General features: G+C 36.5%; 1 protein-coding gene across 1 annotated transcript in view; it reads right to left on the bottom strand.

Annotated features, from left to right (window-relative positions):
• LOC106878696 (dynein light chain Tctex-type 1) overlaps positions 1–13,311 on the bottom strand; it is an 18,127-nt gene extending 4,816 nt beyond the window's left edge. The window contains exons 1-2 of the mRNA XM_014927986.2: positions 13,163–13,311; positions 1,837–1,878 (exon numbers count right to left, since the gene is read on the bottom strand). Coding sequence (XP_014783472.1) covers positions 1,837–1,878; positions 13,163–13,189 — 69 coding nt within the window. The 5' untranslated portion in view covers positions 13,190–13,311. The remainder of the gene's footprint in view (positions 1–1,836; positions 1,879–13,162) is intronic.
• Between the last annotated feature and the right edge of the window lie 592 nt (positions 13,312–13,903).

Here is a 13,903-nt window from a genome sequence, read left to right as displayed (position 1 = left end):
ATATATATATATATATATATATATATATATGTGTGTGTGTGTGTAATGTAATATAATGTTAAAAATGTTGAAATAAACGGAAATATTTTTATATAAATTGTATATATTAAAGGATTAAAACATCAGAATTTTGACTACTGACCGAGACCTTTGGAAATGTGCTGTGCGTGAGAAGACCCGGCAAGCCAAGTAAGATCGTTGCCAGTGCCCCTGGACTGGCTTGTGCGGGTGGCACATAAAAGACACCATTTCGAGCGTGGCCGTTTTCGTGCAGGTGACACGTAAAAGCACCCACTACACTCTGTGAGTGGTTGGCGTTAGGAAGGGCATCCAGCTGTAGAAACTCTGCCAAATCAGACTGGAGCCTGGTGTTGCCATCCGGTTTCACCAGTCCTCAGTCAAATCGTCCAACCCATGCTGGCATGGAAAGCGGACGTTAAACGATGATGATGATGATGATGATGAATATAACATTATTGTAGTGATTTTCTGGCTTGGACAAACATATAGTTTACTTCTAGTCATGCTGTCATATATATGACCATGCACTTGGGACCACGAAAAATGAGTAACTTTTAGTTTTCATTTATAATGTGCACCCTCAAATCTTAGGTTTAAAAATATAAAAGATTGTATATTATATATGAATAAATAGACACAGGTGTGGCTGTGTGGTAAGAAGATTACTATCCAACCACATTGTTCTGGGTTCAGTCCCAGTGTGACATCTTGGGCAAGGCTGACCAAAACCTTGTGAGTGGATTTAGTAGATGGAAACTGAAAGAAACCTATTGTGTATGTATGTATATATTAATGTGAGTTTAAAGGGATATATTATCAGGCCAGATACTGTAGTAACTCTCAGTTATGTTCCAGGTTATGGCTAACCGCATCGATTACAGCTAGTTGTCACTCACACAGTAAATTTCTCTGAAAGCTAATAACGTGTTCACTTCACTGGATGGTAATATCATCTGGAGTGTATACTAGCAATAATTATGACGATAGAGAATATGGAGACTAGTATATCCTTACAATTTATTTCATTTCACAATGTCATACAACATATTTTTATGGTTATGATGACCACTGCACGAAATATGGGCAGTTGTGCATATGCAGCTTCATTCAGGGTTTTCCAACCAGCTTGGCTCAAAGCAAACTCAATTCAGTTAGTTGTTTATTGATTAGGGTTCAAAAAGAAGTGTGGGGAGATTGTTTTGACTCTGAAATCTGATCTGTTTATAATCTTGTGTGGTTGACCACGGTTTCACACCAGGTGCTGGCTGAAGTCAAGATTCTATCTCATTAGGTCAAAGTTCATTTTACTGTTTTGGTAGGCTTCTTAGTGTATTGTAGTAGATGAATACTTAATAAGCTTACTTTCAAGTATAGTTCCTGTAATGTATTTTATTTTAGGGTTGTTTAGTTCTATGTTATGTTCTTAGTTATTCAGATATTTTCGTGGCTGTCATACAGCATAAAAATATGATCCTCCTGTATTTCCTTCTACCCAAAGCCAGGAACTTCTCAGCACCCAATTGTATGTGTGTGTGTGTATAGCTATGAGCTTGTCTGGATGTATTTCTTAACTTTGTTGAAGCTATGCAGTTGGTTAGAGCTGAAGTATTTTTAGTAAATCCATGATCAAAGATGTTTCTGGCATGTCCATTGCCTCTTTTAATGAGACATAGTGTATCTCAGACTGCATTATCCAATGTGTCCTTCCTTTTTTAAAATGACGGTGTGATTTGAGTGGTGTACAACGGTGATTCAGTTCAAAATAACTTCCAGGGCTGAAAAAGAAGTCAAGACTAAGAGTTCTAATGGTCTTACCTCCTTAATTATGTTAGTAACATCATCAACCACAAATGTGTTCTGAAATATAATAAACATAAATATTTAGATTCAAGTAAACTTATACAGAAGTGAATGAGATTCATTAAAAAATTTTATTTATTACTTAAATATATTTTACATTTGTTTTTATATTGCTAATATATTATTATTATACTATTATTTAGTATGCTCTGCTGGATGTGTAATGTCAGTCTGCATACACAACAAAATGTAAGCACTCTGAGAGTAAAGTTGGACACAAGAAGCATCAGATGTGGTGTGCAAGAGAGATGACTGCACTGGTATGGAAAGCCAGCAGGGAAAGCAGACGTTAAACGATGATGATATATTACTAATATAGAATATACTAATATATCAATATACATCTAAAAATTTGATTGAGCAGAGATTATATTGCTCACTGTAACTACTTATCAGCTCACTGGAATAAATATTGTGGTATAGATTCATTTTTAGTTAAAGTATGTGACAAGGGTAGTAGGAAATTATATCAAAGGGCTAGAACAGGAGCTAGATGACAAGTTTAACTAGAGCAGAAATAAACTAAAAGCAGAAGGCTTGCCAGTGTTCTGCATCATAAAGATCAGAGGTATGAAGAGTGACAGAAATAGTAAAGTAGAGTGTCAGAGAGAATGAAGACATTCTTCAGGAAAACTGCATTCAAGATGGCAGTGATACACTTATCCTCTTTGATACTGAGGGGAAAGAGTTTTGGAAATGTTACAATGAATAGTTGCGGGATATGGAAAATGTATGGGAAAAAGAACCACCTCAACTATACCCAACAGAAAGACCAGCTAAATGCTCAAAATTGCCATTAACCCATTAACATTTAAACCAACCATATCCTGCCACAAATATTCCATCTGTGTTATGTTCAAACTAGCCAGATCCAGCCTCTCACATCTACCCTACAATATCATTCTAAATTAAACAATCACATTATCAAAATCTTGAAGCTCTGAGAGAATGAATGATTAATTCAAAACAATGTGAATAATTAAGCATTATATTTGATAGAGTAATCAGAATGCTAAAGGGTTAAGAAAAATATGGGAAGCAGCAAATTCAATGGAAATAGTTAAGATGCAGAAAATATAGGCAAAGTAAGGCTTAAAGCTAGTCACCGACATAATTAACCAGGTAACAAAAGGAGATATACCAAATGACTAGCATAGCAGTATAATCATCGACTGTTACAAGAGTAAAAGAAGTGTCCCAGAAAGAAGCAACTGCAGAGGTATCAAACTGATGGACCAAGTTATGAAAATAACATAATAGGTCTTGGCACAACTTCTTAGGAAGAGAATCTGCTTACTAACTAAAGTTAGTAAGTAGGAAAGCAGACTGCTGCCATCAGGAGTCATGCTCAATATATATAAAAAGAATAGGTAGAAATTCCACATGGTTTACTCATTGACATAAAATCACAATTACAGTGAATAAAGACTTTGCATGTGGCAAATGTACAGGAGTGGCTAGTATTTAGAACAGCCTGGTGCAGCCCCTGGCCTTATCAGCTCTGGTCAAACTGTGCAACCCATGCTAGGATGGGAAACAGATGTTAAATGATGATAATGATGATGTGCCCAGAATGCCTCCTTCTGTTATCAAGGTGCCTTAATCAGGAGTGCAAGAGGCTGGTCTGAAAACATTATCCAGAATAAGAACGTGGAAAAAAGTTCAGGAAGTTGTTAGTGCACCTGACTGATGAGGCAAAGATGAGCAGCAAGAAAAATATGTATAACAGCACTAGATATAGTGTACAAAAGAGTCAACTGCATTGGTAGATATAATACATTTGGATAAAGAAATGTCAGGAAATCCATATGAAGATGGAGGGAGATATGGGAAGAAGTGGTGAAAGCTAAATGCCAAGCCTTAAGAAGGAGATGACAAAGAAATGGCACAATGCTATTAGAGAGGATACATCCAACCCATGTAAGCATGGAAGAGTGGATGTAAAAGTAATGATAATGATTGTTATTTGCAGTGAACAGTCATGTGGTACAAAACTGCTTACAGTTGATCCTTTCTTGGATTACACAATGAATTTTTTTTTTTTTGTACTTTTTTTCATTACCAAAGGGTTTTGGAATATTTAAACATCAACCCATTAGAAAAGAATTGTCCTCAACTTTAGAAAACAGTCACAATTTAAGAAAAAGAAGAAAAAAAACCTTAGCAAAATGACAATTAAACAAAAGCACCTCCAATAGCAACTTGTCATTTGCCAGAGTTGTGAGCCATAAAGAATAACTATACATGAACCAACTCCAGGCAAAAGAGAAAGCATGGGAAAAGTATGTCACAAAAGAGAGTACCTTCTGGCTGAAGAATTATTCAAAAATGGGTAAGGAGGAAAGCAACATACTTCTGTTTTTCAAAATATGAAGTGGGGTTTCCATATATATTCAAAAACTGAGTCGAAGGGAAGCTAGGCAGATGTGTGGTTGTATGCATTCTACTTTGACAGGTGTTGAGCATATCTAAGTGTGTGTTAGTTATTTAAGACTGAAAATGAGGTGAGAAGAGCAAACATGCTGGCAGTGTGGTGTTGCAATACTAAAGTAGAAGAAATAAAAGAGATCATGACCAGAGAAAATGGTGCTTATGTGAACTTTTTTCCTTTGTGGTACACTTCTCACAGGTTGTGAGTGTAGTAGTGGCCTGTAACAATATGTCACCATGTAGAACCTGCATGACTAGCAATGTCTTGATAATCTCTGAAAACTACAATGTTATTCCAGAGTTATATCCCACAGTGGGAAAACAGATCTGAGAAATACTGAATTAAAAAGTCATATCAAAGAGGCATTAGTAGTAAGGAACTCTGGATGAGCAACTGACCCTATATCATTGCTTTGTATTTTTATTAACTGATTAAATGTCTCTTGCTATGAATGTTGTGGAGACAAAGTAAGCAGCAACACTTCCTACAATTTCCTAGATGCCAAAAGCTAAAACTAAATTCATGGGACAATTCTTCTTCCTTTTCTCTACCATCTGTGAACTCTGATCTAATCTAAACCCCGACACATTCCATGCAACAACCTATTCTGTATCACTTAAAGACACAAATCTCATAACCCATCTCAGTTGTTCAGATTACATGTTTACTGAAACTTCAGCTCCAAAAGATAGGCTCAGTGCTTCTTGCTATTGTTTCCTACGTGTACACACATTTTATAAGAGATCTGCAGTGGTTACTCAACATAAGTTCTCACCCTTCAGAAACCTGGTAAAACGGCTAACGTTCCTGATAACAGTAAAGCTTTTGACTGTATCAGACATGTGGATTTCCTGTCAAAGCTGTCCATTCAGGGACTCCATCCATCTTTTGACTCTTGGGTTGGTGGCTTCTTGTTAGATTGCAATTTTGCAGCCTGTGTTCATAGGCCTCTCTCAACACTCTATGCTATCAACTCTGGTGTGCTTCAGGGTAAGGCTTTTGTCCCCTGAACTCTCTTCCCTCTCTCAATTAACAACTTACTTGCCATCAACTCCAAAAATGTCCACTCCTATGCATATAATACCACCTGTCATTTCTCCTCAACTTCTACTGCCAAAGTGTGATCCACATGCAACCTAGATGTTACCAGGGCACTTGTTGCTCCAGCTGGAGGAATCCGTCTCATAACTGTGCCCAGCATCATTTACTTGGTGGTGGCTTTTGTTTTGAAGATTTGCCTTTCTCATCATGCTAGGCCTGTAAGTTGGTGAAGGTACATTTTTTAGGTACTTAGGTGGTGTTTGGCTCAGAACACCAAGCTGGTCAAATATTGCAAGGTCCAGCTTTATAGTTGTACCAATCTATATTGCTTTGATACTTTTGGATTGGTACTTTTTTTCACTGATAACAAAATGATGAAAGGCAAAGTTGATTTTGGTGAGATTTGATTTCAGAGCACAGAATCAGAACAAATACTGCTCTGATGTCTCTGCTAATCCACTATCTAGACATCTCACTTGAAATCTGCATGATTCTGAAAATACTTCATCCCTTGATAGCTATTAACTATCTACAAAACTGAAGTTCATGATGGGCCATTGCTCCAACATCTAGAATGATGTTGCTGACATACCAGCAAACATACTAGCCTATATGTAAATAAAAATCTCTTGACTAACTGGCATGAAGTCACTCATAGACAGACTCCTATTTCTAGTTTATATATACGTTATCTCCTAATTTTACCTTTTCTACTGTTTCTATAGTCACTGCTGTTCTTTGGAGTAGGTTGGTCTTGTACTGCCTCCATTCAGGCACTCTTAATTTACTTCTATCTTATGACCCCTATTGTGCCCACCATGGCCCAAGTCCTTTTCTGACCACTATTAGCAGACTTTCTTCCTCAAATGCCATGGGTATAGACTCCTTTTTTCAAATCAAACCGATTAAATGAGAACAAGCTACCAGTTATCCAGTAGGTGCTATTTCACCTTAATTGGATTTTTAAGTGTATGATGCAAGCAATTATCTTCCAAACAATCAACAACAGTTACAGTATCTTTACTAGTTCAATGTTTTCTATTAAGCTATTAGCTAATATTTAATGAATTGAACTTAGAATGTTTAAGATCCTGACAAATTTGGAAATAGAAAATTTTTTTCAGTTTTGATGTCATGAATTATATTAGTTTAAGAGTCAAAAAGTTTCCTTCAAGTTTTACAACGATTTATGAACTTGATTGGGGAACACTGACAAAACCCTGAAACTTGTTACCCGCAATTTAAAGGTACCTTCTGTGAACTGGAAAGTATTAGTGACAACACTACAGAAAGAAGAAAAAGGTCATTTAATTTGTACACAGATAAAGACTTTCCACTGCAAAATTTTGTTTAGTTACTGGATTCATTAAATACATTTATAATGATATAGTTATTATCATTCACTTTAAGTGATTATTTTATATACACCAGTAGTCATGCCTTCATCAAAGTATGTCATATTTGTAGTTTTACAATACATAAAAGAACGAAATATACAAAACAGAAGTAACACAATACTCAAGATGTTATAATGGTTTCAAATTCTAGCACAAGGCCAACAATTTTGAAGTGGGAGGAAGTTAGTCTATTACACTGACCCTGGGGCTCAACTGATCCTTATTTTATTGACTCCGAAACAATGAAAAGTAAAGTTGACCTTGGCAGAATTTGAACCCAGAATGTAAAGAGCTGGAAGAAATGCTGCTAAGCATTTTGTCCAGCATGCTAATGATTCTGCTGGCTGGAGACACAAAAACAAATTGCATGACAACTCTGTTCTATGAACAATCTTTCCTAAGTTTGTAGGCAGTACAGGTATCAACAATCTTTTCCATTTCCGAAAGCTTGAAATTGGCATGTATTTTTTTCAATGTTATTCTTATTGTGTATTTCAGTTTACAAATGACAGAGGTTCTTTACTTTATATCCTACTTGAATGTTAGAATCAATCTTGTGTATCAGCTATATTCCTATATAACTATGAAACTGCACAAGTGGTTAGTAATGGGTAATTTATATCAGTTTAGTTATTTTGTTTTGTTATCCTCAGATATATTTTTTTTTACATCATTTTCCCTTATTTGTCTTGATTGACTGGCAATTTGGTAAAGTACTTAATTTGTAGGTCATTTCTTTTTTTATTTTTTTCCAGAATTTCCACAATGGGTACTACTGCTATCTCTGTGCTTTATTTCATGTCATTTCTATTTATAAGCATTCGTCCTTTGTTGTTTAGCTCCAGGTCAGCCCCAATCAAGCAGATTTATGACTGAAGGTAATTCAGCAATGCCCATCTTATTTTATTGTCAAGCATAATGTATCTCATCATCATTTAACATCTGTTTTCCATGTTGGCATGGGTTGGATGGTTTGACATAATCTGACAAGATGCAGGGCTGCATCAAGCTCCAATGTCAGTTTCAGCATGGTTTCTATGGTAGGATTCCCTCCTAATGCAATCACTTTGTAGTATGTACTGGGCACCTTTCCGTGCCGCTGACACTATGCAGTAGAAATAGTAAGGCAGATCTTTCTTAAATAAGGCAAGAAAGATAACCGGTCTCTCAGGAAAAACTGCTGAAATGTTTGAAATATATGGCTAGAAAGGCATGGACTTCTCAACTGCATAGTTAATCAAAAATTACAAGAAGGTATCATTATCATTAACTAATGTAGCAGTATCATTGTCAATTGATACAAAAACAATGGAGATGCACTAGAGAAAGGAAATTACAGAAAAATTAAATTGTTGGGTCACAATATGAAAGTTACAGAAAGAGCTATAGTTCAATTGATTAGGATGTGAAGTAGCCAGAATGAGATGCAGTTCAACTTTTTGCCAGAAAGAAGCACTACTGATGTCATCTTTCTAGAGAAATAACTGTAGGACAAGTACTAAGCTAAGAGTAAGCCACCAATAGCTAGCTTTCACCAAACTGGAGAAGACCTTTGTCAAGGTGCCTCACTGCTAGAAGTACGCAAATAACTGTATAAAGCAAACTATACACAGAGATACAGTCAGCAAGGTGAGAATCAGCAATAAGTATAGTGATGAATTTAGCACGGAGTAGGGGCTCGCTTGGGTTCAGTTTTGAGTAGCCTTTTTATTTATCATAGCCCTCTAAGCCATAACTGAGGAGTTTGAGACCAGTTGTTCATAGGAACTCATATATGCTGATGACCGAGTTCTTATAGTGGAGTCTATAATAGAATTATAAGAAATTTCAGATGTAGAAGCAAAACCTAGATCAAGAGGCCTCAAAGTAAACTTAGCAAAGATCTAAGTTTTAGTAAGTAGGAAAGAAGATAGAACCACACTAATCAGTTTGCAGTAGCATGCTTCGTCTTAGATCTCATAGTTATGTTGGTACTATTTTACTATTACTTATATAATGCCAGACAATTTGCTGGTGACACTATACTGTTGATAAGTTATGTATCTGTACATATTCGGATTTAACTTATACTGGGCAACCAGTATATATGTAGCCAAGTGTTTCTTCAAAATTTACACCTGGCCTTTTCTAGTTTTATATCATACATATTTTGTTTTATCATATTTCAGTTTTATTTGGTTTGTATTTTTGTTAATATTATTTACTAAACTTTGTACAAGGACTACAATGTTTTTGGGTGGGGCTGGGGATTATACTTATTTCATTAATACCAGAAAAAAATATATATATATAAAAAAAAATAGAACTGAATGAGATTTGAACATAAAACATTATGGGATGTAACAAAACACTATAAAGATTTTAGCCCAACATTCAGCTGTTTCTACAACTCATTAAATACTGAACAGTTTTTGTCTTAGTTAATCTGTTTCTGTGTTTTATTTGACTTTTAACCCTTTAGCATTTAAACCGGCCATATCTGGCCTAAATATTCTACTTGTTTTATGTTCAAACTGGTCAGATCTGGCCTCTCACATCTACCTTACAATGTCATTGTGAAAATCAACAACCACATCATTGAAATTTTAATGCTATGAGATAAAACATGCTTAATTCAAATCAATTTCAATAAGTATGTATTACATTTGACAGAGTAACCTGAGCACTAAAGGGTTAAACTATTTATGGTGTTCTCATAAGTTATTTGGGATTTCCTCCACTTTGGGTGAAATAGTTATGTGTCTATAAAGTAATTCAGCCTGCCAATTGGATTATTGATTTTGTAAAGCCTCTAAGTATAATCTATATTACATTCTTCAGAGACAAATTAGGGGTTGCCTTCATAACTCCTAGATATTCAGGTTATTAAATTTTTGTCTTACTTTCTAGATTACCTGATATTTTCTTCCAGAAGTGAGTTATTACTTGTGATGATGTTATTTATTTCATTTTAACAAGAGGAAAAACATGGGAAGTGTAAAATTCATACCTAGTCAAAGAACATTAGTGGGCCTAAGGTACTTCCCTATCTCTTTCTCAGATAGGTACTTCCCCATCTCTTTCCTCAAATTTCACTAAGACTGACTTTCATCATTCCATGTCTCATCATCATCATCATCATTTAACGTCCGCCTTCCACGCTAGCATGGGTTGGACGATTTGACTGAGGACTGGCGAACCAGAAGGCTGCACCAGGTTCCAATCTGATTTGGCAGAGTTTCTACAGCTGGATGCCCTTCCTAATGCCAACCACTCAGAGAGTGTAGTGGGTGCTTTTATGTGCCACTGGCACAAGGGCCAGTCAGGTGGTACTGGGAATGGCCACACTCAAAATGTGTTTCTTTTACATGCCACCTGCACAGGAGCCAGTCCAGCGCCACTGGCAACGACCTCACTCGAATGTTTTTTCACATGCCACCGGCACAAGTACCAGTAAGGTGATGCTAGTAACGATCATGCTCAAATGGTACTATTTACGTGCCAGTGGCACGGAAGCCAGACAGCTGCCCTGGCAATGATCATGCTCGGACAGTACTCTTAGCGCTCCACTGGCACAGGTACCACTCATCAAATTTGGTTCAATCACGATTTCGATTTCACTTGCCCCAACAGGTTTTCACAACCCGAGTTTAGTGTCCAATGAAGGAGAGGTTGGCATGGGTGCTAGTCATCAAATTTGGATCGATTTCATTTGCCTCAACAGGTCTTCGCAAACAGAGTTTAGTGTCCAATGAAGGAAAAGTATGCATAAGTGGGCTGGCTACATCCCTGGCAGAGGCCTTGGATTATGGTCTCACTTGGCTTGCCGGGTCTTCTCACGCACAGCATATTTCCAAAGGTCTCGGTCACAGGTCATTGCCTTGGTGAGGCCTAATGTTCAAAGGTCGTGCTTCACCACCTCATCCCAGGTCTTCCTGGTCTACCTCTTCCATAGGTTCCTTCAACCGCTAGGGTGTGACACTTTTTCACACAGCTATCCTCATCCATTCTCGCCACATGACTATACCAGTGCAATCGTCTCTCTTGCACACCACATCTGATGCTTCTTAGGTTCAACTTTTCTCTCAAGGTACTTACACTCTGTCAAGTATGCACACTGACATTACACATCCATCAGACCATACTGGCTTCATTCCTTGCGAGCTTACACATGTCCTCAGTAGTCATGGCTCATGTTTCACTGCCATGTAGCATGGTTGTCCGTACACATGCGTCATACAGTCTGCCTTTTACTCTGAGCAAGAAGTCCTTTGTCATCAGCAGAGGTAAGAGCTCTCTGAACTTTGCCCAGGCTATTCTTATTCTAGCAGCTACACTTTCAGCACACCCTCCCCTGCTACTAACTTGGTCCCCTAGATAACGGAAGCTATCAACTACTTCTGGTTTTTCTCCCTGGAATGTGGCAGAAGTTGTTTTCTGCTCATTTTCAGTGTTTATTGCTCCTGAACTAATGAATACAAAAGGAATAAATTGATAAGTTAATGATAATGATCTTGAAGACTTTTTGATCTGATTTTCTCTTGGTCAGCTTTTAAACCAGAATTCAATGTCAAAAATAGAAAAGAAAGCAATCATTATCCTTTTGATGTCTATTTTTTCATGACAGCAAATATTATTATTTGTAGCAATTTATTTGTTCAAACTAGTATATTTTCAAAACTTTTAATATCAGTCTACTTTTTCAATCAGCTTCCCACATGAACCAATATTGCACACAGAATAAACCAGTGTTTTGTAGACACAGACTGTGAGGATTGAAAAGGGAACAGACAAATAGCCAGGATTTATAAAATTATGTTGATTTTAACCTTATCCAACACTAAGGCAAAGAATTATATTAGATGCAAATTATGTTTTTGACCACCAGGATGATTCATACACAGCTCATTTCTTTCCACTGCTACATTGTCGCTTGGCCTGCTAGAAATATCAACCAAATCTCCCTGAACTTACATCCCATTGCCTTAACAAAGGGCACATTGGATATGCAGTTCTAGATACACTCTGTTAGAACGTAAGAGAGAGAGTAGTTACCTTTTTTTTTAAAGAGTGGAATACCTTAATTATAGGTTTATTGGATGAGTGTCTAGGCAAACATTTAGTTAGAAATAAGTAAATGTAGCAAGACTTCCTTTTGTACCTTCCCCCCCTCATTTTTTATTATTGCTTACCTACTCCTATTAATCAATCAAATGGTAAATTTACAGTTCCTACATCAATTGAAAAATGAATCCCTAAACTATTTTCCAACGTTCAAATTATAATATACAAAGAACCATCATTCCCTTTCTCTTTCTACACATATCAGAAATAACATTCTGGTATATTGTAAATATAAGTGATAGTATTTTACAACAAATTTTCTCCGTATAAAAGAATTGTGCACAGAGAATGTTGATTAAGATTTAAAACCAGCAATACTATATGTGGCTACGTATGACTGAGTACCTCAGTGAATATAATTCATTTCCAAACAACAATAAAAGAGTCTTCCAGAAATCTCTATTTCTTCTTTTTGTCAAGTTGAAGAGTATTAATATACGAAAACTATACACACACACATATTATATATATATATATATACATATATATATATATATATATATCACAAATAGGTCGTCTCAGATTTGTTGCCTTGCAGCTAATCTAATGATAATCCGGTTATAAAATAACAGTTAATGAGATACCTTAGCAACATACAAAAATGTCATTTCTGATATGTATTAAAAAAAAAAAAAAAAGAACTGGTGTTAACTGTTTGTATAATAATATAATATGAGCGTGGGAAATAGTTAAAGTGGCTTTATTTTTTAGAAATGTCACAGAAGTGAGTGTGTGTGTACATCTGGGTGTGTATATATACGTCATCCTGTGTCCGACAAAGGAAAAGACTTGAGATGATTCTGTTTAACTTCAGTCAAGATATTTAGAACTGAAATAATACATACTTCATACAATAAAATGATGAAATATTAGATTTAATGAGATATAATGATATGTTGTATGACAGAACATTTTTCTTTTCCATAAAAGTTTCGTAATATTTAGTAAGAAATAAGTAAATGTTTTCGTAATACAGTAGAATCTGGAAAGTTGCAGAAAAATTTACTGGTATTGAAAATTTTGGACATCGAAAAATGTCAAAGTGCACAAACAAATGTCGAAGTGATTTTAGTGGTTAAATAAATTACAAGAGACTAAACAGGGGAACTAGAAATAGAAGTCACATCTTGCTCAATTTACATCCTATCCATTTAAAAGGGAGGCTATATGAGGTAATGTAGACCCAGATTTGAAGGTAGGATGGTCACAGCTGGGACGCTTATAATCATCGATTTCCTCATTATAGCTGACCTTACAGCTAAGCAACAAGTGACCAAATGAAATAGTGACTGGGGTAGAAATGACTTACTTCTTCAGAAGCTTGTAAATCGTCCATGTCGTTTTATAAATTCGAATGAAGAGAGAAAAATATTTTGGAGAAAATGAATAACAATTTTTAGGTTGACAACAAACACTCGCAGAGTCACACGAGATTCTCGCTGGCAACGAGGGGAGAGCACTCTCACGTCAGTCTATACAGCACAACCCTTATTACGAAAGTAGCGGGTACGTACGGGGAAATGCACCGACAGCAGACGATCAATTTTATTATTATTTGTTGAGTAAAATGTATTTAAAGGGATTAATTGAACAAACTGCACGTTCCTCTTTATCATTTAATAAATAATAAAATATGTATGTTGTTGTTGTTGGCACTCCATCGCTTACGACGTCCAGGGTTCCAGTTGATTCGATCAATGGAACAGCCTGCTCGTGAAATTAACGTGCAAGTGGCTGAGCACTCCACAGACACGTGTACCCTTAACGTAGTTCTCGGGGATATTCAGCGTGACACAGTGTGACAAGGCTGAGCCTTTGAATTACAGGCACAACAGAAATAGGAAGTAAGAGTGAGAGAAAGTTGTGGTGGAAGAGTACAGCAGGGTTCGCCACCATCCCCTGCCGGAGTCTCGTGGAGCTTTTAGGTGTTTTCACTCAATAAACACTCACAACGCCCGGTCTGGGAATCGAAACCGCGATCCTCTGACCGCGAATCCGCTGCCCTAACCACTGGGCCATTGCGCCTCCACAAAAAAAATGTATGTAACAC

The sequence above is a fragment of the Octopus bimaculoides genome, chromosome 2, assembly GCF_001194135.2.
Source record: "Octopus bimaculoides isolate UCB-OBI-ISO-001 chromosome 2, ASM119413v2, whole genome shotgun sequence".
Classification (NCBI taxonomy): domain Eukaryota; kingdom Metazoa; phylum Mollusca; class Cephalopoda; order Octopoda; family Octopodidae; genus Octopus; species Octopus bimaculoides.
This window is presented reverse-complemented; position numbering and strand designations above follow the sequence as displayed.